At 42.1% G+C, this 27,982-nt stretch overlaps 1 protein-coding gene across 1 annotated transcript in view; it reads left to right on the forward strand.

Annotated features, from left to right (window-relative positions):
* The window catches only part of LOC126155578 (odorant receptor Or2-like), a 47,403-nt gene extending 27,601 nt beyond the window's left edge, over nucleotides 1-19,802 (forward strand). The window contains exons 4-5 of the mRNA XM_049916237.1: nucleotides 3,624-3,830; nucleotides 19,731-19,802. Of these exons, the coding sequence (XP_049772194.1) occupies nucleotides 3,624-3,830; nucleotides 19,731-19,802 (279 nt within the window). The remainder of the gene's footprint in view (nucleotides 1-3,623; nucleotides 3,831-19,730) is intronic.
* The last annotated feature ends 8,180 nt before the right edge of the window (nucleotides 19,803-27,982 follow it).

A 27,982-nucleotide genomic window follows, 5' to 3' on the forward strand; every position in this document is an offset into this window, starting at 1 on the left:
GTCATTTCCGTGCCCCCACTGTTTAGCAGAGAGGGTCAACTTCATCAGTACTTCAGTCCAGAAAACCAAACACGTTATGACAGTACACCATGTCGCCACTGCGATTTTGTTAAACCCACAAAGAGGGAGTGATGGACTCCCATTAAACGTTAATACATTTATCCAGTCAATATTTCCGCAAAATGTACAAGCAATGAGCCAACCACCAGTGACGATACCATCACTCTAACGGAATGTCGTAGAGAAGGCCGAACTACTGAACTCGGTAATCCATTTCGGCCTTCCGAAATTGTTTCACGCTTACCTGGATCATCGTACGAATGTTGAAATGGCAGACATTGCGATAGTCAATCGTGTAATGGAAAAGCAACTGTAATCACTTAATGGTGGAAAGGCATCCGCATCAGATGCGATACCTAAAAGATTCTAAAAAGATTATGTGAAAGAATTTGCTCACTTTCGAGGAGCAGGATATCGCAGGTCACTGTAGCAACGAAGAGTACCTAGCGACTGAAGGAAAGCGCAGATCATTTCCATCGTATTACAAATCTACATAATTACAGGCCTATATGGTTGAGGTCAATCTGTTGTAGAATTATGGAACATGTTTTATACTCAAGAATTATGACATTTTTGGAGGACGAAAATCTCTTCTATAGAAATCTACATTGATTCCAGAAACAGAGATCTTGCGAAACCCAGCTACCTCCGTTCCTACATGAGATCCATAACGCTGTAGAGAACGGCGCTCTGCCTGAAGCCGTGTTCCTTCAGGAAGGCATTTGACGCCTTCTCGCACTGCCGCTTACTGAAAAAATACGAGCTTACTGCGTATAAGGATATATCTGCCACTAGATTCAAGACCTCCTTGCACACAGAACTCAACATGTTGCTCTTAACGGAAAAAAATCTAGAGACGTGTAGGTGATTTCAAGAGTATTCCAAGACATGTGTGATGTGATCATTATTATTTACGGTGTATGTAAATGATTAGTAGAAAGCGTTGGAAACTCTTTGAGACACTATGCAGAAGATGCGTTTGTCTGTAAGAAAGTAGCAACGCTAGAAGAGAGTATCGATTTGCTGAATGACCTGCAAAACTACGAAACTGTTGACACGTTGTTGCGAACAGCATCTGAACACAGGGTGGCGCAGAATAACGAGTTGAATAGTGTCTGTCTACTGTGATTTAATTGTATACCGTAAATAATTCTCCTTGTGATATTATTATATTACAGCCCTGAAAATTCTATACCTCACTGACTGATGTCTCAATTCATATTTCAGAATGGAAATACCCTCATTGGAACTGTTGGTACAGGGAATCCACAGGTTCAATCTGCTGTTCACCTTTGTGGTGTCACCGCCAGACACCACACTTGCTAGGTGGTAGCTTTAAATCGGCCGCTGTCCATTAGTACATGTTGGACCCGCGTGTCGCCACTGCCAGTATTTGCAGACCTAGCGCCACCACATGGCAGGTCTAGAAAGACGTACTAACACTCGCCCCAGTTGTACGACGACTTTGCTAGCGACTACACTGACGAAGCCTTTCTCTCATTTGCCGAGAGACAGTTAGAATAGCCTTCAGCTAAGTCCATGACTACGACCTAGCAAGGCGCCATTAACCATATCTGGAGAGAGTCTCACTTGTATTAACAATAGCGATGTACCACAATGATGGAATAAAAGTTAAGTATAACCTCAGCTACGTACTTTTCAGTATAGCATTAATTACGTATCCTGTTCCAGACTTCACGCCCGTCTGCGTTAGATAGCGTGCATTTCAGCCTCCTCTATCTACAAGGTGTTGGCACATTTGCCAACACATCAACCTTCATCCCCAAAAAGTTATTGTTTGGTGTGCAATCTGTGCAAAATGCATTACCCGGCCCATATTTTTGAGAAACCTGTCACTAACGATAAATACAGCCGAGTCCTGGAACATGAATTCGTACCGGCTGCACGACGCTGCCGAATGCTCCGAAGCTACAGGTTCATGCAGGATGGAGCACATCCAAACCGTCTTCAGACGTCTTCCATTTTCTTCAGGCGACATTTAGACATCGGATCGTTGCTCTGTGCCTCTTTGCGTTCATTGGACATGATGTGGGATGGTGCCCCTATAGTGACGATCTCAACTCATCGGATTACATCTTATTGGGTTATCTGAAGGACAGGGTCTTGAAAGATGTTCCTGAAACACTCCACGACCTTACCAAAGAGATTTGTGCAACCGAAAATAATGTTCTTCAGAAGTCATCACGGAATTCAGTTGAAGGCTCTACACAATCATTACTGAAGAAGGAAACCACTTTGGAAGCCTTCTGTATCAAATTTCAGATTGCCTGCTAGACCATTACGATAAAAAATTATTAGGTCATAGTGGACTAAAACTTTCTAACACCTATTTGCGTCACTCTGTATCTAGGAATGACTGTATGTGGAATGACCATATAAACAAATATTAGGAAAATAATAATAGGAGAATCAGATGCCAGACTGTGATCCTTAGGAAGAATCTTCAGAAAACGTTACTCAACCACGAAGGAAGTTGCTCACAAGGTGCCAGTTCGACCGATTCTTGAGTACTCTTCACGATTCTGGGCTCCTTATTAGGTAGGACTGATAGAAGAGATAGAGAAGATCTAATAAAGAGCAGGGCGTTTTGTCACGGCGTTATTTAGTCGGCGCTAGAGTGTTACAGAGATGCTCAACCAACTCTAGTGGCAGGCCTTACAAGACAGGCGTTCTGTATGACGGAGAGCTTTATCAATGAAATTTCGAGTGAGCGCTCTCCAGGAAGAGTCAGACAAGATATTACTTCCTTCTACATACCTCTCACGCAATGACTACCAAGACAAAATTGGAAAAATTAGAGCCAATATAGAGCCTTACCGACAACCACTCTTCCCGCACGTCATTACGAGTGAAATTGCGAAGGGGGGGTCAGTCCGTAGTACTAGAAATACAGTCGGCCACACACACGGTTAGGTGGCTTTCCGAGTATGATGTTGATGTCGTTGTACGTAACAATAACATCCGCATCAACTCTTATTTAGTCACTTCTATGGTGCGTTTTGTATCTGAATAATTTTAGCCCTTCTATTTCGATGCCAGCCTCGCTAAATCGATATAAAATTATATGCGTGATTTGTTGCAAATAGTCAGCAATCTGAGAGGAGCCCCAATGTTAATTTTGACTGTTTCCATATTATTGGCCTTCAATATAATTTGAAATAATGGAAAACATGAATTAAAAAATGTTTTGTAGCTATGCAGTGTAACTCAATTGAAGCAATAAGAATGACGTCACAAGCCAGCATTACAAAGCAAGCTGCCTGTACTGAAGGAGGGAGAGTGTGGGGCCTGGTGTCAGCAGTAGTGGTTCAGATATGTTTTCGCTTGTGCTGTAGCTGTAGAGCAGAAAAACAGTTCGTACAGTTTTTCTCTGTTACTTGAATCTCATGACACCTCAGACATGAAATGAAGCTGTGAACTTGTAACTTCGGGAGAAAAAAGAACCAACTGTAAATATAGATATTTAGCAGTAGAGTCTCGATTAATTGCCACAATATAAACACTGTGAAATCTCGACATTTTCGAGAGAAACTTAACTCTAGGTGCTGGCATCATCTGCAACTGACTGTGTTCCTCCCTTGCCTTCTCGCCAGGGGGAGGCGGTGTGCGCAGCCGCCTACAACAGTTCATGGTTCGACGCAGACGCTCGCTTCAAGCGAAGCATGAGGATCCTGATGTGCCGAGCCCAGAAGCCGCTGTCGCTCACAGCGGGACGGATGTACCCAATCAGCAGGGCTACGTTCGTGTGGGTAAGTTCCGCAGCTGCCAGCCTACGCGTAGCACAAAGTCATTCGTGGAAAGTCAACAGCTCTTCCTCACCCTCGGAAAATTATAAACACAAGCAAGCGCACCGAAATTAAATCTACACGAAGTCTCGGTCTTGTCACTCCTCTGCTGTTCGGCGACCACTGCATTCTGTAACACAAACCTTTTGCAACCTAATGCTTCCGACATGTTTAACTTTTATTACCCGCAAGACAAAAACTCTCCTCGTTCTCTTAACCACAATTTCTGTCATCATCACTCACGTACATGGTAGTTTATATACATTTTTTCAAATTGCAATGTGTTTGAATAAAATTTATCTACGAGTCTGTATCTTCTACAGTTTTAACTTACCCCAAAAATAATCATCCATGTGAAAGGGTATATGTTTTACATAAATGCAAATATAGAATTGGTCAAAAAATGCAGCCACCACGAGAAATGCATGGTTCAGCATAAATGAAGAAGATAGTCAAGCAAACAGATAGCGCTGTTATATCTGAGCGCGAAAAGCACTTGTGCAGTGCCCCCAGTAGGTTGAAAGTGTCAGTGCTGGTTAGGACAGTCTTCTGTATAGTTGTGAGGACATTACGCCGGAACGTTAGCCAATTGTTCACGTTCGTATGGTGCATGCTTCCGTAACCAAGGTGGCCTGTGTTTGGTGCTTCGAGAGTCACCGTATCGAAGATTCATACCGGATACACAGAAAGCGGGAAAACATCATCCCCTAAGTCTCAACGCGGACGAATGTGTGTGTTGATTGCCGGCCGTAGTGGCCGAGCGGTTCTAGGCGCTTCAGTCTGGAACCGCGCGACCGCAACGGTCGCAGGTTCGAATCCTGCCTCGGGCATGGAAGTTTGTGATGTCCTTAGGTTAGTTAGGTTTAAGTAGTTCTAAGTTATAGGGGACTGATGACCTCAGACATTAAGTCCCATAGTGCTCAGAGCCATTTGAACCATTTGTGTGTTGATTGATCGTGACAGGCGGTGATTGAAGAGGACTGAGACGACAAATAAGACGACGACAGCTGCGAAACTCACTGTAGAACTGTATGTCGCACTCTCTAACTCACTCAGCACCAAGATAGCACAAAGCGAGCACCGTAAGCAAGGAATTAGAGGCGAGATGAAACTCTAGAACAAGTGCTGCAAATGCTTGTAACTGGTGCCAAATCATGAAACCTGAACTAGCGATCAATGGAGCAATGTCACTTGATCGGACAAGTCTTGTTTCTCACTATTTCCAACTTTTGGTCTAGTTTACACCCCAAGAGTGGAACATGGCGGGGTTTCCGTGATGATTTGGACAGCCAAATCGTGGTGTTCCATGAGTCTCTACAAGTATTACGTGATCATTTCGGCTCCATCCCATGACACAATGATCCAAGACGGCAGGGCCCCTGCCTACGCCGCTCCCATCGCCCAGGACTAACTTTGTCAGTACGCGAATGAATTGCCGCGATTCCCCTGGCCACTACAGTCACTAAATCGCAATATTACTGAACCTTTGCGGTCTATTTTGGAGAGAAGGGTGCGTGGTCACTACCCACCTCCATCATTCTTACCTGAACGTGCCACTATTAAGCAGGAACAATGGGTAAGTTTCCCTTGAAAAGCATATAGGACGTGCATTTATTCAATTCGAGGCGACTTTAATACGTTTTAAATGCCCAAATACACACGGTACTATGCTGTTGTTCGTGGTTCTGTATTTTTGTCCACCTCCTGTACAAACTGGCGGTACTTTTCAGAATTACAAGTAGGATCAAAGGTTACATTCAATGTTCACAAGAACTGCACATGCCTCTCACAAACGTCCACAGGCGGTAGTCAGTCAAGTCCTGTAATTCTGCACGTCTGGAGTTATTGCGTTCAAGTGTATTGCTACGAAGAGCTGCAACACACCCAAAGTTTTTGGAATTAGAGACATATAGATGAATTCATTCATACACAATAAAAAAGACACCGCATACCTCGACATAAAGGAAAAACTGGAGAACCATATTGCAGTACGAGATCTGTAATCCTCTTGTGGTTGATCCGAGGTGGAAGCAGCTAATAGCTGTTGTTGTTGTTGTGGTCTTCAGTCCTGAGACTGGTTTGATGCAGCTCTCATTGCTACTCTATCCTGTGCAAGCTTCTTCATCTTCCAGTACCTACAGCAACCTACATCCTTCTGAATCGGTTTAGTGTATTCATCTCTTGGTCTCCCTCTACGATTCTTACCCTCCACGCTGCCCTCCAGTACTAAATTGGTGATCCCTTTATGCCTCAGAACATGTCCTACCAACCGATCCCTTCTTCTAGTCAAGTTGTGCCACAAACCTCTCTTCTCCCCAATCCTATTCAATACCTCCTCATTAGTTATATGATCTACCCATCTAATCTTCAGCATTCTTCTGTAGCACCACATTTCGAAAGCTTCTATTCTCTTCTTCTCCAAACTAGTTATCGTCCATGTTTGACTTCCATACATGGCTACGCTCCATACAAATACTTTCAGAAACGACTTACTGACACTTAAATTTATACTCGATGTTAACAAATTTCTCTTCTTCAGAAACGCTTTCCTTGCCATTGCCAGTCAACATTTTATATCCTCTCTACTTCGACCATCATCAGTTATTTTGCTCCCCAAAGAGCAAAACTCCTTTACTACTTAAAGTCTAATTCCCTCAGCATCACCCGACTTCATTCGACTACATTCCATTATCCTTGTTTTGCTTTTGTTGATGTTCATCTTATACCCTCCTTTCATGACACTGTCCATTCCGTTCAACTGCTCTTCCAAGTCCTTTGCTGTCTCTGACAGAATTACAATGTTATCGGCGAACCTCAAAGTTTTTATTTCTTCTCCATGGATTTTAATACCTACTCCGAATTTTTCTTTTGTTTCCTTCACTGCTTGCTCAATATACAGATTGAATAACATTGGGGAGAGGCTACATCCCTGTCTCACTCCCTTCCCAACCACTGCTTCCCTTTCATGCTTTCATGCCTCTCAACTCTTATAACTGCCATCTGGTTTCTGTACAAATTGTAAATAGCCTTTCGCTCCCTGTATTTTACCCCTGCCACCTTCAGAATTTGAAAGAGAGTATTGCAGTCAAAATTGTCAAAAGCTTTCTCTAAGTCTACAAATGCTACAAACGTAGTTTTGCCTTTCCTTAATCTAGCTTCTAAGATAAGTCGTAGGGCTAATAGTTAAGAAATGCAATTACTGTATATGCCGGTACCTGTGCGGTGGTTCTCCATCCCGTTGAAATATGAACTTTTCGATATGTTCTCTCAATTTTGGAAAAAGGCATTTTACAACACACCGAGATACGTTACTCCTGTAACTGAGGGAGCGTGTCAACCTCACCAGCGACATCCCTATCGGCAACTAAATATTTCAGCATCTTACAGTTCGCACCAGCGTAAACTTTTCTACGGCCTCTACAGTTTGATGGGTAAATTAAAATGCATCCCAAGTATCTGTTCTCATTCCTTTAGCGGTTGTAATGTAAAAGGGTAAATATTGTGTGTAAGAGAACGTTTATGCCTCGTTTCACCAGTAGGTGACATTTTCATTAGATAAAACGAATACTTAATTTAAGACTGTTTTCCAACGATCCTTAGCTTTACTCGTATATTCGCACCTTTCCTGACCCAAAATAACTTGAGATCTATACGTGTGACAGCTGCGAAAAATAACGTGTTTACGAAAGACGGATAACGTGAAAGCTTAATTATAACGTTATGAGAGATGTACACCGCAGGCAAGGCCAATGACGACTGTGACTAAACTGGAAGGGAAGTTTGTCTTTGTGAGTGGATCGACAAAGCTAATTCGGCGGGAGCAATAGGTGGAGGAAGTCAGTATCGTGTAATACAAGTACATGTACAGCTGCAGACAATCGCAATGAGAAGTAAAAATATGCATCCAGCCAGACGAGTGGTGTTCACGATCAGCAACGCGTTGCACAGGAGGATGGGCGCCCACGGTCGTTAGTTCTGCACCAGAGGCCACCCAAGAGCGAACCCCTGCGGCCTCGGAGAATCGCCAGCAGCCGCCGGTAGAACGGCGGCGTACGTTAATTAGTTCGCTAATGAACACCACCAGTGCAGCTGTTTGAAATGGACCAAGAGTAACTTCCCTTTCAACATACGCCGAGCAATCTAAAATTTACAAAAACGTGTAGGAGAGAGAGAGAGTGCTCCGCATGGGTAACAGACAGAAGAAAATTCTGCATCACAGGACGTAGCACCAGTAGCTACCAAAAGAGGGTGTAAAACTGGCAACGTTTGATGTTAGCACAAGCTCGAATTAGACCATGACATTTTTAAAGTTACTGTTTCGGGAAACGTTTAATGTCGGAAACCCACGGAAAACCTAAGTGTTGATGGTCGTATGTAGCTTTTAAATTCGCTCTTGCGGCGTGGGAGTGTAGAGTCGGTACCACTCAACCGCCTCGTTCTCTAATATTGATTACCTACTGATGGATTGCCGATAGGGAGTAGTTCTGTTGATACCTCAGGCTGAAACGGTACTGCTTTACATTTGTCACGGTGAAATAACAAACAAAATCCAGTGAAGGCCTGCGGTTGTGTATAAAATCTGTATTCACTCTTTTTCTTATGAGAAGCGAAGTAATCGCGGAAGTCAGACAAGCAAAAATGCTTGCATTACTTGCTATCTTCTATCACATACGTTTTAGTACTAGTTGAAGAAGCAAATTCAATAAAGCCTACTAATATTTTTGTCAGTAGTAGCAGTAGTAGTAGTAGTGTATCCATTTGCAGAGCGAAATTTTCACTCTCCAGCCGAGTGTGCGGTGATATGAAACTTTCTGGCAGATTAAAACTCTGTGTCGGACCGATACTCGAACTCGGGATGGAATGTAGGAGACGGGGTACTGGCGTAAACAGGCTGTTCAGAGTAGTCCTGACTCGTACTTGGGTAGAGTTAGTTGGTAGAGCACTTGCCCGCGGAAGGCAGAAGTCGCAAGTTCGAGTCCTGGTCCGGCACACAGTTTTAATCTGCCAGGTAGCTTCAAAGTATGATTTGTATTCGTAGTTCTAATAGCACTAACAGCAGCAGGGGGAAAAATAATAATAAAATTATTTAAAAGAGATTCTAGTATAGGATACCTACGGATCTTTTTCTGATAGAATAAACTGAATGTATGGAAATGTTAGAGTAACACAAGTAGAAGTTGGAAAAAGATAAAATAATAGATACTGCACACTTAGTTCACTATTCAATATAGAAAAACGTTCTAAAATGATAAATATAATAATTCACAGTGACGTAAGCTTTTCAGAAACGGTCAGCTCTTATCAGAAATGCGGACTAGGACAAATAAATAAATAAATATTTCATTTGTAGGTTAACGCGTATTTCTTCTACTAAGCTGATTAAACAGACCTATTCGTGGTATAACTGTTATCTGTGACGTATTATGCCCCCTGCATGCAACTGTAGGTCGTTTGTTACACCCACTGAGGAGCGTAGTAACTTTTGTTTTATTACTTGTTCCATTCAATCTGTCTCTCAGAACTCCATCCCTTCTGATTTACGAGAACTGTTCTGTTTCAGTTTGACATTTTTAAAATTAGATTACATTTTTCGATCACTCAGGATCATCTTCGGACCTAAGTAGTTGCGTCATTTCTGTTCAGAACCACGTATCAGACTACTGTGATATGTAGTTCTGAATAGACAATACGGGTCGTTGAAGGAACTGCTTCGATCTGAAAATGATCCTGAGTGATCTAAACACCTAAAATAATTTGAAAAATGTGTAACTGAGCCGGAATAATAAATGAGAATTATCTTAAATACTAATACGGTTGCTGAATCTCTCAAGACGAATGTGTCGGCTGTATTGATTATTTCATTCATACTGCACTTTGAGTTGAAATGATACGATGTGAAGAACCAAAGATAAAGACCTACTGGTCAGCGTTTAGCTTAGAAGGGTTACGAAACAATTATAGCGCAAGTCTGGGAGACGACTACGACTAAAAGCCGTTTCATCGTGACTGCACTGAAAATAGCACAAACCAAGTGCGTAGGGTGGCGCATCGGTTAACACAAAACGACGGCAGCTAAAATCTACTGTATCCTGACACGGAAATTTAGGTTTTCTGAGATTACCCAAACTGGCTTATGAGAAATGCTAGGACTCCTTTCCCTATCCTTCCCAATACGAATTTGTGTTCATCGCTAATCTTCTCATTGTCATTGGGACGTTGTATCTTAACGTTCCCTTTCTCAGTCTGTTGCTGGATAAATTAATGGTGAATGTCAAATAAGAAATGAAAGAAGCACAGTTTTTAGTACAACTACTTTTACAGTGACTTCAATTTACATTCATACATAATGTTTATCCTAAGTGATAGCTACCATTTTATTACAATGTTATACATATTTTATTTCCCGTGCCTAAGAAGACAAATAGGCAAAAACTTGCTGCGGGTTACACAGAATGTCGATGGTAAACAGTGTCTGCAGTGGATTGCAGTAGTAAGCTTCACTTGGGTGGGGAACGTAGAAAAGATTGCTAAATCATACCGCATGGTGGGACTCATCGAGGAAGGAAGCACATTTGTGTGATTAATAGTGGAGTTACGATCCGTCTGACACGTATTCCCTGATACACTTTAGGTGGTTGCTAAGATATTTTCTTGAACAAGGTCACGCTGATTCTTTGCACACTGCTTGTCCAATCTGGGATTTGTTGCGTCTCTAACTCCGTCTCTAATGACGGTTTCAACTGAAGATTATAAGACTCTCCTGCGTTCTATGCATTCGAAGTCACAAGCACAATACCGGGTGTTTATTATCAATCGCTCTCTCAGATCTGCGGCTGCCTGAGAGATTTCTCTCGCTCCCTCTTCACAGTCACAATGCTGTCATTACCACGCCTCTGAAGGAGGCCACTCTACTATTTCGTGACTCAGCAGCCTGATGCCTTGCTTTAGTACTACAAGTGTTAACCGAACACGGCTGCATTCTTTAAATATGACCAAGACGTAAGTGAATATATATGTTCACATCGTGGAGGACGCAGAGTGATTTGGGCAGGATGTTGTCGGTAGATATGTCGGGTCAGATTTATGGTCACAGATACAATGAAACAAGCTCTGCTTTTATTGGAGTGATACAGTGTACAGTTGGACGCTCCAGGAAAGACAGAACTACACTGAGTGCTACTCTCACACGCGACGAGGCTAGTTTCGAACATTTCAAGATATTTGAAGGAACACTGATATTTTCACAGAATCGACAGGAAGAGTCAGACGGCTACAGCAGAAATCAAATACGAGAGAGGCAGAGGTAAGTTATCTAAGCCATCTGCTTTATAGCAAAGCTAAAACACAAGAGAAGCCTAAGCATGTAGAAAAAGTCATATTACAAGAGAGCGAAACGACAAGTGTCTCCATGGTGAAAGACGTGGGTGATAACCTCATGATTTGTTATCGAAAGTATGTCGAGCGCTTAGACTTTGGTCCGTCAAATCAGCACTTGGCACGCATAGTTGGCTAAAAAAATTGCGTATGGAAAATGAAGTCTTAACAAGAACAGAAAAGATTATCATAATTAATAATTATTAGGCGTCCACGTTAAGACTGACAACCGGTAGTGTACAATAAACTGAGGTCACGAAAGTCATAGGATTTAGCTGCGTGCTACACACGGGGATGGACGCCCACGGTCGTTAGGTCTGCACCAGAGGACACCCAACAAGGAATCCCTGCGGCGTCGGAGAATCACCCAGCAGCCGTCGGCAGAATGGCTACCCGGGAATATAGCTCGACTTGACACAGACTCAACAAGACATTGGAAGTCCGCTGAAGAAACGCTGAGTCATGCTGCCTCTATAGCAGTCCATACTTGCAAAAGTGTTGCTGGAGCAGGATTTTGTGCACGAACTGACCTCTCAGTTAGACGAGATTAATGTCGGGCGATGTGGGTGACCAAATAATTCCCTGGAGCTGTCTAAATGTTCTTGAAACCAACCGAAAACAATTGTGGCCCGGCGTAATGGCGAATTGCCACTCGTAAAAATTCTATCGTGGTTTGGAACATGACGTTCATGAATGACTGCAAATGGTCACTAAGTAGCCGACATAACCATTAACAGTCAAATATCGGTACAGCTGGACCTGAGGATCGAGTCCATTCCAAGTAAATGCAGCCCACAGCCTTATGCAGCCACCATCAGCTTACACAGTGCCTTGTTGACAATGTGGGACCATTCGCTCGTGGGGTCTGCGACGCACTTATCACCTGCCATACCCCATGAAAGCCAAATTTTGCCGCAACCTGCTAACAGATATGTTCGTCGCACGTCTCAAATTGATTTCTGCGGTAATTTCACGCAGTGTTGCTTGTCTGTTAGCACTGACAACTCTACGGAAACGCCGCTGGTCTCGGTGGTTAAGAGCATCGCCCTTTGTGAGAGGTACTGCCTGAAATTTGGTATTTTCGGCCCACTCTTGACACTGTGGATCTCTGAATATTGAATTCCCTAACGATTTCCGAAATGCAATTCCTCATGCGTCTAGCTCTAACTGCTGTTCCGCGTTCAGAGTCTGTTAATGCCCGTCGAGCGGCCACAATCACTTTGAAAACCTTCTCGCGTGAATCACTTGGTTACAAGTATGAACTCCGCCATTCCATTTCCCTTTTATGCCTTGTGTAGGTGATACTACAGCCATCTGTATATGTGCATATCGCTGTCCAATGACTTTTGTCACGATAGTGTACTGTAACTGTGAAACGACTACCACTTCCAAGGGATTTTAAAGAAAGGCTCACTATTGGCTTAGTTCATAGTTTCGACCTGTCAGTGGAGTGTAATGGAGTATGAACTATTTTCTGAACAGATTCTAACTTGTGAACATTTTCGAACCTCATGAGTGCCGCGCTACGTCATCGGTTTCTTGTATCACATGTCCTTCCTGACTCATCACTGTTAACGTAGCCTGAGTGCTTGTTTCCTATTCGAGCAAAGAAGTCCGTGATCTGCCTATTGTATATCAGATAGTGAATTGTCGGACCAGACCCTTGTCACAACCAATAGCAGTGGGGGATGAGTACCATATGGTCGATCCATGACAGGATAGTGATACCGATCCCGCTAAACATATCTAATGAAAACCTTAGGTGCTAAAGCCTGTGATTTACTAGAAGGTACTGAACAGTTGCCAAGATTGTGGTGTTGTGGTATCTAGTCCACATGGCATGTTCTGAGAATCGTTCCTCATTTGTGGTAATATGCAGATGTATTTTAAAATAGTGCTAAACATGTTCGAAAAGAAGTTTCTCAAGTCAAATTTTGCAGAACAGTCAGGTGTTGGCAGTAAACCAAAATACTGGAAATGCCAAGTTTAGGGAATTGTGCTTGCCTGAAGCAAGAAACAGGTAATCTAAAAATTGTTACAATCGCGCCTATCATGAAATGAGGCTGTCAGGAGCTGCGGAGTAGACGTGTTACCATGTATTGTAGTAGGTAACAAATATGAATGCCTTCCTCACAAGCTTCTTTATTTAAAATGATGAGATGAGAAAATATGGACAAAAGGAAATCAATATATTTTTAAAGTAAGAGTGTGGACTTATTAAATGTGCGAATAAACTGAACAAAGGGCCTACAGATTGAAGCAGTGAGAAGCAGCTGCGTAGTCAGTACACAGGACGACAGGAGCAGGTAATGCGTATTTAAGTTCGAATAATCAGCAGCAGCAGCACTAGTAAAACAACAGTCATACAAAATTGAAAGAATATATATGTACGACTTTAAAAAGTATATTACACATTATTAGGACAGGCAGAGTCCTTTTAATGAATGTTGTACTACACTTCAAAGTAACACGAATGCATGGTACTATTTTTTAACATAGGCAACAAATCTCTGTAAACAACAGTCGGAACTTCCTACCAGTCATTCAGTTCCTCGGCAATAGAAATCCGCTCTTTAGTCACAGTGCCATTAGAGAACCGGTGCGTTAACGTACTCACCGTTGGAAATTCTGCGATTACTGAGAATCAGCTCGTCGACTGCCTTGACATTGTCGTCTGTGGTGTACATCGGTGGCCTTCCTTCCCAAGCACAGCCACCCACGACTGCATGGCCTTGCTACGACTCATAGCACTGTTTCACTTCCGCTGGACGTGACATAGCATTTGATCCATGTAATTGCAGAATTTCATGAGGAATGTGCGTGCAATTGAGGCCTCTGGCCAAAAATAATTTTACTCTCCCCCGCACTTCAACTATGAAGTACGTTTCCAGTTGTCGTCCCATTTCACTCCTACACTATGATACACATGTTACCCTTACCGCAGCAGAAATGTGTCTGCAGGAAATCTACAATATATACTAGCCTCTGACAATCTGACAGTGTCACTCTCGTTGCCGAAGAGTGGGAATACAGGTGCAATTTATTTCTGAAGTCCACTTAATATATGTGAAAGTTGTCAGGCGCATTTCCTCAGGTGTTTTGGCAGATATATGCAATTTCTTTTTTGAATCGTGTAACTGGAGTCAGTCTAAACAAATATTGTTCATCAATCTTTCATGCGATGCCCGACGTCGATGAAAACCGTTGTTTTGTTTCCAGTTACAAAGAAAATGATTTTTGAAGTCGAATTTTACACAGAGAGGTTCCAAATTAGTCTATTAATATATTTGTTATATCGATATGTATTAATAGGAATATTAAATCTCGAGAAATAGCCAGTAAGTTAGTTGCGACAGCATTGCCCTGACGGCTATTGCCATGCAGAAGCGCGCTGCTCGGTCGCTGTTTGAGTACTGTTCCTCTTAATACATCTATAAAAAGAATACAGCACTAGATTAATATGGCAGCGCTATATTAAATGTGCACGTGAAACTCTGATTTAAAAATCTCTTTGTTTGAAAAGCGACACAAATCGACGCATTCCGTGGCCGCTGGGCGTCGTATCGAAGACGTCATGAGCAGGATTTGTTTGGGCTGACACAACCTAAACACGGATACATTGCGCCGTTTTCGAGTCAATTAGCATTGAATTTAGCCAGTCACACCCACCCGCTCACTGCAAATACGATGAAGGCTACGCATCGGCGACATGGTTGGAAAACCCTGTAATAACCTCAGTACTGATTGGATCTTCCACTGTGGAATTTTAACATCTTTGGTAGCCTGAAGAAAGACACACGTTGATGTCTATTTCAGTTGGACGAGGAAAAGTAAGAGTGGGTGTGGTTGTTGATCAGCGTTCTACGAAACGGGAGTTGACCGTCTCGTCTCCCTGTGGGATAGATGTCTTAATGCGCGTGGTGATTTCAGTTGAGTGGAACCATTTCATGGTCCCGTTCTGGTGAGTGTTCGGTTTTCATTTGACTGCCCCTCATATATACAGAGTGAATTACCTGAAACTTGCATCGCAGATATTGTGGAAATGGAAAGTACTATTGATATTCGATTTTCACATAATGGACTGGCGGTTATGGGCTCGTCTTGTTGGCAGATCAACAGATTCTAATAATACTTAGAATTGTATTTTTTGTGCAAATATACATGTTTTAAATGGAAGAATGCCTATCGACATTAAAAAACTAAAAGTATGTAAAGTAGAATGTGAGTGGTGTTTGTTGCAGGATTCTAGTGTGTGTGGCTTACGAGATATCGTATTTTGAAAAATTTCTATACCTACACTTCTCTCTGCCATTCAGCCTGAGAAGTTGCTAGGTACTATGTTATTATTACAATGAAATGAACAGCCTTAGCTGCTTACAGGCGTTGACATACGTCAACGGGGACAGATGAAAATGTGTGCCCGACCGAGACTCGAACCCGGGATCTTCTGCTTACATGACAGACGCTCTATCCATCTGAGCCACCGAGGACAAAGAGGATAGCGCCACTGCAGGGATTTACCTCTGGCACGCCTCCCGCGAAACCCAAATTCTCAACGTATTGTCCCGCACTACATTCGTAGTGCCCCCGCCCATTATACTCATTACTCGCGGCGCGTTGCCGATTCCCGTAAGAGTTCGGGCACTGTTTGTGCATTCGCACAGAAGAAGAATATGGTCAAGTGGCCGGTGAGCCTTAACTCTATATATATATATATATATATATATATATATATATATATATATATATATATATATATATATATATACTAAGATGGTATCTGTTCTTTCGGACATGTTCGAAAGAACAGATACCATCTTAGTATATATAAACGATGTTAATATGTTTGCCTACAGTGTTCCTGTGTGTTCCTTGAGTCCATTGAGATTTCCTAGTCAGTTAGTGTGTGACAGTACACCCGAACCTTACCAGCACCTGTTACCAAATTAGATCGGGACTCATTCAACCAGACCGTAGTTTTCCAGTCATCTAGGATCAAACCGATAACGTTCAGAGCCCGGTAGAGGCACTGTGGCGATTTTGTTGGTTGGTTAGTGGTGTTTAACGTCCCGTCGACAACGAGGTCATTAGAGACGGAGCGCAAGCTCGGGTTAGGGAAGGATGGGGAAGGAAATCGGCCGTGCCCTTTCAAAGGAACCATCCCGGCATTTGCCTGAAACGATTTAGGGAAATCACGGAAAACCTAAATCAGGATGGCCGGAGACGGGATTGAACCGTCGTCCTCCCGAATGCGAGTCCAGTGTGCTAACCACTGCGCCACCTCGCTCGGTGGCGATTTTGTACTGTTAGAAAAGACACTGGCTTCGCTCGTCTGCTGCCATAGCCCATTCACGCCAAATTTCGGCTCACTGTCCTAATGGATACCTTCGTCGTACGTCCCACATTTCTGCTGTCATTTCACGCAGTGTGGCTTGTCTTTTAGCACTGTCAACTCTACGCAAATGCCGCTGCTCTGAGTCGTTAATTGAAGCCCGTCGGCCACTACGTTGTCAGTGTTTTTATTCTCGGCCCTATTGACACTGCGAGTCTTGAAATATTGAATTAACTAGCTATCTTCGAAACGGAATATCCCACGCGTCCAGCTGCAGCTACCATCCCGCGTTCAAAATCTGTTAATCCCCGTCGTGCACCAATAATTGTGTCGGACACATTTTCAAATGAATCACTTGAGTACAAATGATAGCTCCGCCACTGCACTGCTCTTTCATACCTTGTGTACGCGATATGAAAGCCATCTTTATGTGTGTATACAGCTATGCCATGACCTTTGTCACTTCAGCGTCTATACGGTTTGGACTTTGAAACACACACACGCACACAGATGTACAGGCTGACTATGGAGGAACGTCACCTGATTTGTGAGGTGATTCTACACGTGCTAATATACCGAAAAAGTCACGTGTCGGGTTTTCGATTATTACGGAACTGGAGCATGTTGAAGACTACAAACATCCATGACTGATTATGAAGACAAGTGTGATATTAGTTATCGAGATTCTGCGTGGGTGCTGTGGTGGGATAGATAACTGATCAATCCTACAAGAAGTGTTCGAAAAGACCCCCACACATCTCAATGTACTTGCGAGCGTGTTGCTGTGTGTGTTGCATATCGAACAGCATCTCAGCGGGCTTTAGTGCGGGCAACAGCTTCAGGGATCCGAGCGACAATTTATCAGGTGTATCCATCCTCACAGCGTACATATCCCGCTTTAACCAGGCCTGTAAACAGAACTCTAATGCTACTAGACCAGGTGATTTGGTACGCCATTTAATAGGTCCACGCGGCCAATGCACCGTCGAGGAAATGTTATCATAAAATGTGTGTGAAATCTTATGGGACTTAACTGCTAAGGTCATCAGACCCTAAGCTTACACACTAGTTAACCTAAATTATCCGAAGGACAAACACACACACCAATGCCCGAGGGAGGACTCGAACCTCCGCCGGGATCAGCCGCACAGCCTATGACTGCAGCGCCTAAGACCGCTCGGCTAAATCCGTGCGGCGGGAAATGTGTTATCCAGATACTGAAATGCTTGTCTGGTACAGCGAATCGACGATACCTCATGTTGTAGGTACATTTTCTCTAACGTCACGTTTTACAAAAGTGTAGATAGGTCTTCTAGCAGGAAATGTGCGTATGTTGCGGCTGTCATGCGATTTGGCAGGCCCCATCACCAGGTCATCAGTCATACCACACCAGACGTTCACTGAGAACCGAACTTGGAATCTTGTTTCCCAAGTGTAATGGCTCTGAGCACTATGGGACTTAACATCGATGGTCATCAGTCCCCTAGAACTTAGAACTACTTAATCCTAACTAACCTAAGGACATCACACAACACCCAGTCATCACGAGGCAGAGAAAATCCCTGACCCCGCCGGGAATCGAACCCGGGAACCCGAGCGCGGGAAGCGAGAACGCTACCGCACGACCACGAGCTGCGGACCCCAAGTGTAATGTTGGTACTCCACCATCCATGTATGAGAAATGGGGTGCTCATGATACCATTGCGTGTTAATGCAGCTTCATCTGTAAGTAAAGTGTACAGCCAGCCACTGACAAAATCTTATCTGCTTACTGAGTCACAAGGATATAGATGTTGCATGTGCTGCACGTGGAATGGGTACAAGCCCTCGGAATGTAACGTACATCACACTCGTATCTGTGAATATCAAGTTGATGGATAATGCGCTGTGTACTGGTAGTGGAGCTCTGTTGCACCATTGAAGTAATGTCTTCCCTTTCCTCAACTGACTGGACCACTTCACGTTCTGATATTATGTGTGAACTGGGTACTGTTTTTGACTCAAGGAGTGTGGGAGAAAGACTGAGAAATACCCTGGCACAGGGGGTTCGTCGATCAGGGAATCATCTCAGGTATTCTGTTACAGCCGCACGGCACTGCCATTACAATATACGTACACAAACATGTCTAAGTATTCTGCATGTATGGACGTATGCGGCATGTTGATATTCATGGACACAGTCGACTTGTTCAATTAAACAACACTCAAGCGCGACACGCACCTGGCCTCACGAGTGCTTACTGATCCAGCCCACGATTGCACGCTGGGTAAGCTTGCAGTTGTTGCCTCTGTGTGATGTCACAAACCTGTCATTTGTTGGAGAACCCCACACCTCTTCATTTTTCATAGTTTTTCGGTTTATTTTTACTTGTAGAATGATGTCACAAATTATGTGACATTGCTCCTGAATCACCCTATGTGTGTTTCTCAATCTCTTTGCATCTAACGTCTGGGACTGGTAGGTCATAGGGAAAAACTTTTGTTACAGGAAAAATGTTCACTGATACTTCCCGTCGACGGTAGGCGACCTTTAGTATTCGCCGCTGTGGGATGAGATTGCACCGAACTAGTTGGGTCTGCTAACCTGGTGTGCTGCATAATAGCTGATCCAGGAAACTGGCAGGTGATTATCACCACGAAAACTTCAAGAATGAGTGTCTATAAGCAGAGAAAGATATTTTAGAAGCGAATTAGGAACTTTAATTTTGCTCGGCCCAACCCCTTTCACACGGAGCAGGTATTTGGATTACAGCCAAGACGAAGAGGAGTTCTTACGCCCAGTCGCCTCCCAGGAGTTTAACACATATTAAAGGACCGCCAGTGTCACCAGGAAGCATCAGTGGACGTTTTGTCCCTAACAAAAGTTAGTGACGTGGTCTAACAGCCCTAGAGGTTTTTTGAAAGGACTTTGAAACTTAGTGTATATAAACCATGCTTTATATTAAAAATGTGGAGAGTAGTAACTCTGAAACATTTCTAAAATACCGTTTCTTTTGTATAAACAATAAATGTAATGTATGGACGCTATAAGTCAGCTTAGAGCTTAATGTCTAATGTGCGCTATCGAGTACTGCAGCTGCAGCAGCTCTTGTAGAGTGTATAGCGAGTAGAAGCGGATGCCTCCAGTGTTGTAGAGCACTGTGTGCCGCCTGTTGCAGCTGGTGAACGCCTCGTACAAGTACTACGCGCTGCTGCGGCAGCTCCACAGCCGGGACAGCCAGAGGAGCTAGACAGCCGGCGGTCCTTCTTAATTCCGCCCTGCACTTCACCAGCCTGTCGCACACCGACACTCGCAGACCGCTCACCACGTCAAGTACCAGGGGTAGCTGTATATGACCACAGTTCATAAAAATTTTAATGAACTGATATATCTGCACTTGTACTTCACTTTGGTTCCAGCAGTTGTTACTACCTATTCTATTGCGTTTTGTACTCTCACAATTCCTGTATTAAAATATTGTAATTTGCTTACAGACGTTGAAGAAAATGTCAATATTTATCACGACTTTTGCAATTTATCAATACTAATAATCTGCCACTTGTTTTTCTCTCATGATCCATTGTTAGCTGCCACTTGTTTTCCTCTCATGATCCATTGTTAGGAAAAATAACAAGAGAAACAAATTTCAGTATCAAACACCTGCTTTGCAATTTATTAATTAAGGTTTCCATGAGAGTTGCAGAGAATATTTTAACGAGTCACTAGTTTCGAACATTTATAACATTATAATTTCTGGAAAGACGAGCCTATTAACGCATAATAGACAGATAAAGACACCTGTCAAATTTTTGATGTAAAAGCAACGGAAGATGCGTGTCGAATATTGAACCAACCAAGAAAACCGCGATACAGTCAAATACCGTTTCTTACATTGATCGGATGTGAGATCAAATGTATTATTTACAATATACATTTCAAGTATGAGTATGTAGGATTTATTTCTCTATTGAAATCTGTCCACAGAAAATGTTTGAAAATTTTATATTTCATGTTTTATTAGCGACCGTAACATCCACGAGATAAATTTTAGCTACACTGCGATGACATATGAAAAAACAGTGAAAACTTATAAATATTAATTATTTATATAATATTCTATGATATAATTGGACATATCGATGTGTATCATAGAAATACAATGATAATTGTAAATTCCTTTTATGATCTGCGATTGTCTTCATTTGTTTTTACGTTTTGTTGGTTGGCTTTTGTAAGTTGCGGACGCATATGAAACTGAGGTCTGTTAAGAAATTGTAATTATTTGTTGATTATTACTTGAAAATAGAGTTCATTATTATTATAAATATGAGTGAAAAATTATTTGTAACTTTAATTCCACTCTCAGTAAGCATTATCTGTGTTAATTATTTCTTTCCGCTGCAACGAGCGCAGCCATTGATGATAGCGATTTGTATCGCGTTTTTGTCTGTGTTTTCCTTAGAAACAAATCAAATGTTTGCTTGATGAAGTCTAAATACCGCACAATATGAAAGAAACCTAAAGATAATAAAAAAAATTAAACTTTAAACCCAAATAAGAAATAACCTTTATAACACGAAACTATAGTTTATAGCGTTTAATAAACATTTTAAATATTTACGTATTTGCTAACAATAGAAAGTCTCTATCAATTGTCTGCCGCCATCTTAACAATTATCACGGCGGCAAATTCAAATTACGCAACTCTGCAGACACAAATGATGAAAGTAATACAAATGTGTAAAAATAAATGTGCACCGGTGGTCCCGAACTCATTTTAATGAAAATAATTCGAATCAGATTGGTTTTTTAAAAACAGTGCTTTTCTAGCTGATGTATGGAGCCGAAATTAATTACGCACGAGTTGTGAAGAATATTGTTTCAGGTAACATACGTCAGTGTTGTGCGCGGCTGATATTCGGTAGTTTTAATGATTATTTTTCTGAAGATAACTGCTTCCATCTTAATCAATAGTTGTAAGGAATCTGTTGTATGAACTGTGATTTAGTGACACTTACACAACTTACAGACAACACTTTAACACGACGTTAACTTGGAGTTCTTTAGCAACTTGATCAAATGTAATAAAAATGTAATAAAATAAGATTATCATTTCCATTTACAAATTAATTAAATACCAAACCACTGAATAACATAGCGAACGCCACACTGGCGCCCAACGTTTGAAAATTTTATATTTCATGTTTTATTAGTGACATTGTACCTTTTGGTGTAGGTCATGGCCTCAGAATCAACGAAAATGCTCAAAACTGGTCACTAATAAAAATATTATATGCAAATAAGACTATGACCTTAATTAGTAATTTAAAAATAGGTTTGTATTGAGTCCCTGACCCTGATACCAGCATAATGTCGGAATTACTTGAAGATCTGCCTGTTGAAACTGGAATTAGAATTAAGTATGACGTACAGTTTTGGTCTGGACGTAAGTTAGTTTCAGTGGCTTTCTAGTGTCGAATAGGAGATTCTTCACCCATCTCACGTGAACACAAGATCGTGAATTTAATATACAGCTATATTATGCCGCTACATGCAACATTAGCTGTTAGCTGCCGGGCTAATACCTCAACTGTTGTTAGATAATGCTTCGATTGAATCATTAGTAAATTACAAAATAAAAACACAAATTTCGTCTAAAATGCACTGCTTCTTAAGAGCTACGCCATATTACATGAAATACAGAAAAGTTATTGGTGCGTTCCTTATGCCAGTTTTATTTTTATTGTACTCACCACTACCTGCTGCGTCACGCCGTCATCATCAGGTGAATTACGATACTTTTACATACTGAAAGAGTTTGTGATATACATATGTGTTCTCTACCTGGCATACAGCCCTTCACCAGGGAGGTTACACGTCCTCTTGCACTGGTGGAGAAACATCAGCATTATTTACGATAGTGAAGGGAGTTATACTCATTTTCTCCTTGTTTGTTAATTCTGTGCTTACTGTGTATCTGGGCGAATACATATATGCTGTGTACGGCCTAGTGAACTCCACGTGTTCGTCACAAGGCACTTTTGAATGTTACAATATCTTGCAGGTTCAAACCTATCACAGATATTCTGGACACGTGCCAAGATTTCCTTAAAAGATAGGGAGATACATTAGTGGTATCGATTCTTATTTCTACGTACAAATATAGTAATGAAATTAATTATTTTAATTTAAAAAAGAAACTGTGATAAAAATCGGTAATTTGGTTCAGCTGATTTCAGCAGTTTCATACTACTCCATCATAAGCTCAACCTATTTCCAAACGTATTTACCGAATATTACAAATGTAACTTAGTTACATAAAAACTGTTTGCTGACATTACATTAATATGTTTCAAAAATTATATCCTGTGTCTTTCAAATTTGTTACTGTTCCAGAGCTACCAGGTGTATTGTATCCGAAAGCCTTGGCGCGTTCATTAAAAGAGACATCGAATTTACGTCCAGTTTTTCCCAGAACGAGGCTGCTAACTGCTTCTCCCCAAATTAATTTTTACGCGCTACAGACATTCGTTATCTGTTTTCACTGAGACCAACAGGTGGTCACGAAACATACAGAAATGTGTTCTCGCAACTTCATTAATAATCCAATTACTGAAAATGTAACTATGCTAATTTTGCCGACAGGATTGCAGCTCCAAGGAAAAAATTCAGTGATATAATTATTTTGTAAATCTAATAGGAAATCGCAGAATAGACACACATTTTTGCGTTGTTATTGTGGCCGAAATGTGGTACTAAGTGGTGCTTTTAACCCCCGACATGATTATCAAAGTATGCTTGCATTAGACGAACGAAATTGGTAATTGCGAATCACACCATGCTCAGCCTAAGGCCCTTTTATCTGGATATTAAAAGGAATGAAGATTAGGGATTAACGTCCCGTTCACGATGAGGAAATTAGAGACGAATCGGAAGCTCAGGCTGCACATGAAAGGGAATGAAGGTCGGCGTTGATCTTGTGAACAAACGATCTCGACATTTTTCTAAAACACGGCTGGACGGGTGAGCTGGCGGCGAAGCTGCCCGCAGGCACTGCGGGCATTGGTGATTTGTGGTTTGTGACGCCTTACTGGCACGAAGCGGGCGCAGCTTGCATTCTCCTACTCGCGAAGGGTACCGAAGACTGCCGAATATGCACAATCGAATGCTGTTGCTCGACTTTGTAGTCACGTAAGATTGTTAGAAGCATTCTTTTCATTGTCTTAATTTTTGCAGCACGACAATGCAGATACAACAAGAGTGTAGTATTTGCGTTGTGTAGTCTACCTTGTGTTACGCAAAAGTGCGGTCGAATGAAAAAGTAGTGGAACTTACCTTATAATAACTCTTTTGTGACGAAAACAGACGAATGAACGCTATACAGTGTAATGCTTTTATGCAGTCAGCCAATAGCCGCCGGCCAAGACAGAGTAATAGCATAGTAGTAAACAATTTTGTGACATTTTACGAGTTCCTAAGTAGGAGCGAATTGTATAGTTTCATCTGAGTGCTTTGGTAGTTTCTTTTTGAATTTTTGTTTCTTAATGCAATATTTAATACATACAGTTGATGTGTTTTCTTTTGTGTCGGAAAGAAAACGATTTTGTGACATTTTACACGTTCCTAACCAGGAGCGACTTATTTAGTCTCATTTGTGTGCTTTGGTAGTTTAGTTTTTGAGTCTCTGCGTGTTAATCTAATCTTCTACACACAGTTCTTGGGTTTTCATCAGTGTCTACGGTAGTCTCGTAGCGCGTGTCGATTGCCGTTTGTCTGTGTACTGTAGTTTTCCACCGTCTATAGTATGTATAGGAACTATGATTGCTGTGTGCGAATGCATGCAGAGTGTGCTGGCATCGGTTGCACAGCTTGAGGCTGCAGTGGATTGGCATCACTGTTGTCTACCGGACGAGGGCAGCCAGGGCACGTCCAGCCCGACCCACGTGTCCGCTGATCGGTCCGCATCGCTGACCAACACAGCTACTGCTCACATTGAGGCTGACCCCCTCACCTGTCGTAGAGAGGGCGGTTGCCTCGCAGTTAAGACTGCTGCGAAAGACTGCCCTGGGAGCCGAAAGTAAGTTCTCCTTGGTTAGTCTGGCGAAGAGCTTCACAGTGCAGTGTGGCTGGCACTATTTTCAGCCGGATGCAGTCGCCTGTCCTGTTTCAGAGGAAATATCCCAGCCTGCAGCATACAGACAGTCACAAAGGGTGGAAGGGTGGGATAGTCCGTAGTTCGGAGGTCCAATGTTAGGTGCGCTACAGTCTACGAAGGGGGGGGGGGGGTTGAAAGCAAGTGTGCATACCGGGCGGAGGCATTCCACACGTGGAACGGGTCCTGCCTGATGCCATGAAGAGTACAGGGTGTAGCCAACTGCAGGTGGTGACTCGTGTTTATACCAATGATGTGTGCCGCTTTGGATCAGAAAAGATTCTCTCTGATTTAGAGCGTCTATCAGAAGTGGTAAAGGCTGACAGTATAGTTTGCGAGATGAAAGCAGAGCTCACCATTTGCAGCATAATCGATACGACCGGTTGCAGACCTCTGATAAAGATCCGATAGGCTCAGACGGTTCTGCGAACGTGTGGGTTACAGGTTCCTTGACTTGCGCTATAGGGTGGCGGGGTCTCTGGTTCCGCTACATAGGTGAGGAGTCCATTACTCGCAGGAGGCAACTACATGGATAACAGGGGCTTATAACGTCGACTGCGCGGTTTTTAGGTTAGAGAGCCTCGGGGAAACACAGAAAGAGCTTCAGTCCAAAATGGTGCAGGTGAAACGCAGGAAGAACGAAGCTCCAAGTGCTAACAGAAAACACTGATGCTAAAATCGCTACAGCCACTGAAAGCTGGCTAAAGCTGGAGATAAGTTCAGCCGAAATTTTTGCGACTGACCTAAGGGTGTTCGGAAACGATAGACTAAATACAGTTGGTGGTGGCGTGTTTGTTGCTACTAGAAGTAGTTTGCCTTGCAGTGAAACTGATATGGATAGCTTATGTGAATTAGTATGGCTAAAGGTCTTTCTTAGCAGCCAGAATAAAATGATAATTTAATTTCTTCACCAACCTGTCAACTGAGATAGTACAATTTTTGAAATGTTCAAAGTAAACTTGAGACTAATTTCAAGCACATACCCTAATCATACAATTATAGTTGGTGCTGGCAGCAAGTTACCCTCGATATGTTGCCGAAAATACATTTTTAAATCAGGAAATACGCATAAAACATTATTCAAAATTGTGCTAAACGCATTCTCTGAAAAATACTTCGAGCAGTTAGTTCATGAGCCCACTCGAATAGTAACCGGTTGTGAAAACACGCTTGACCTCTTGGCAACATATAATCATAAAATAATAACGAGCTCCAAAATGGATACAGCGATTAGCGAACTCAGCTCTGTCCCAGCGAGACTGAATATCGCAACTCCCAAATCCTCCAAAAATAAACGAAAAATAAACCTATTCAAAAAATCACTTAAAGACTCGCTTGACCCTTTTCTGAGAGACAATCTCCATTCCATACAAACTAAGAATGGAAGTGTAGGCCAGACGTGCCTTGTACTCAGAGAGAGAGAGATTTATACCAAATAAATTCACGAACGACAGAGGTGATCCCCTGTCAACAACAGGTCAAAACACTGTTGCAGAAATGAAGTAGGAAGCCTGCCAAATTTAAACGAACCCAAAACCCACAAGACTGGCAATCTTTTACAGAAGCTCGAAATTCAGTGCGGACATCAACGCGAGTTGCTTATAATAGTTTTTATAACGAATCTTTGTCTCGAAGCTTTGCAGAAAATGCAAAGAGATTCTGGTCGTATGTAAAGTATGCTAGGCTGCAAGACACAATCAGTGCCATCTCTGCGAGACAGAAATGGAAATACTATCGATGACAGTGATGCTAAAGCAGAGTTACTAAACACAGCCTTCCGAAATTCCTTCACCAAAGAAGACGAAGTAAATATTCCAGAACTGGACTCAAAAACAGCTTCCCACATGAGTAACTTACAAGCAGATATCCTCGTAGTAGTGCAAGAACTTAAATCACATAATAAAAGCATGTCCTTCAATCGAGATTGTACACCAGTTAGGCTCCTTTCAGAGTATGCTGATGCAATAGCTTCATGTTTAACAATTGTATATAACCGCTCGCTCGACGAAAGATCGGTACCAAAAGAGTGGAAAGTTGTACAGGCCACACCAATATTCAAAAAATGCGTTAGGAGTAATCCATTAAATTACATTCCCATATCATTAACTTTGATATTCAGCAGGATTTTGGAACATGTGTTGTGGGCGAACATTATGAATTGCCTCGAAGTGGTCTGTTGAAACACAGTCAATAAATATTTAGAATTGCCTCGAAGTGGTCTGTTGAAATACAGTCAATAAATATTTAGAAAGCATCGTTGCTGTAAAACACCAGTTTTTACGCACACGAAGTTTTGAGCGCTATGGACAAGAGGTTTCAAACTGATTCTGTTTGTCTAGATTTCTGGGACTTTGGCACCGTACCTCCCGAGTGGCTTGTAGTCAAATTGCGTGCTTAAGGTATATCACCTCAGATATGCGCCTAGGTTCATGATTTCCTGTCAGAAAGGTGACAGTTCATAGTAATTGATGGAAATTAATCGAGAAAAACAAAAGTGATATCTGGTGTTCCCCAAGGTAGTTATAGGCACTTTGTTGTTCCTTATCTGTATAAAAAATTTAGATGACACTCCTAGCTGCCGTCTAGGGTTGTTTGCAGATGATGCTGTCGCTTATCGTCAACTAAAGTCATTAGAAGATCGAAACGTATTGCAGGGCCATTTAGATAAGATATCTCTGTGGTCTGGAAACTGCCAATTAGCACTAAATAATAAAAATTGTGAGCTCATTCACACGAGTGCTAAAAAGAATCCTTTAATCCTCAGTTACGTGATAAATTAATCAAATTTGAAGGCCGTGAATTCAGTTAAATACCTAGGAATTACAATTAAGAACAACTTAAACTGCGAAGAACAAATAGAAAAACTCGCGGGAAAGGCGAAACAAAGACTGTGTTTTATTGACGAACACTACTAAAGAGCCATCTTACACTACGGTTGTCCGTCCTCTTTTGGGGTACTGCTGCGTGGTGTGGGATCCTTAACAATTAGGAATAACAGAGTGCATCGAGTAAATTCAAAGAAGGGCATCATGTTTCGTATTATCGATAAATAGGGGTAAGAGCGTCACGGACATGATACAGGATTTGGGGTGGACAGCTTTAAAACAGTGGCGTTTCTCGTTGCGGCTAGACTTTCTGATAGAATTTAAATCACCAACTTTCTCCTTCGAATATGAAAATATATTGCTATCGCCGACCCACGTATGGGAAACGATCATGGTAATAAAATATGGGAAATCAGGGCTCGCACAGAAAGATTTAAGTGTTCGTTTTTTCCT

The sequence above is a fragment of the Schistocerca cancellata genome, chromosome 2, assembly GCF_023864275.1.
Source record: "Schistocerca cancellata isolate TAMUIC-IGC-003103 chromosome 2, iqSchCanc2.1, whole genome shotgun sequence".
Taxonomy (NCBI): domain Eukaryota; kingdom Metazoa; phylum Arthropoda; class Insecta; order Orthoptera; family Acrididae; genus Schistocerca; species Schistocerca cancellata.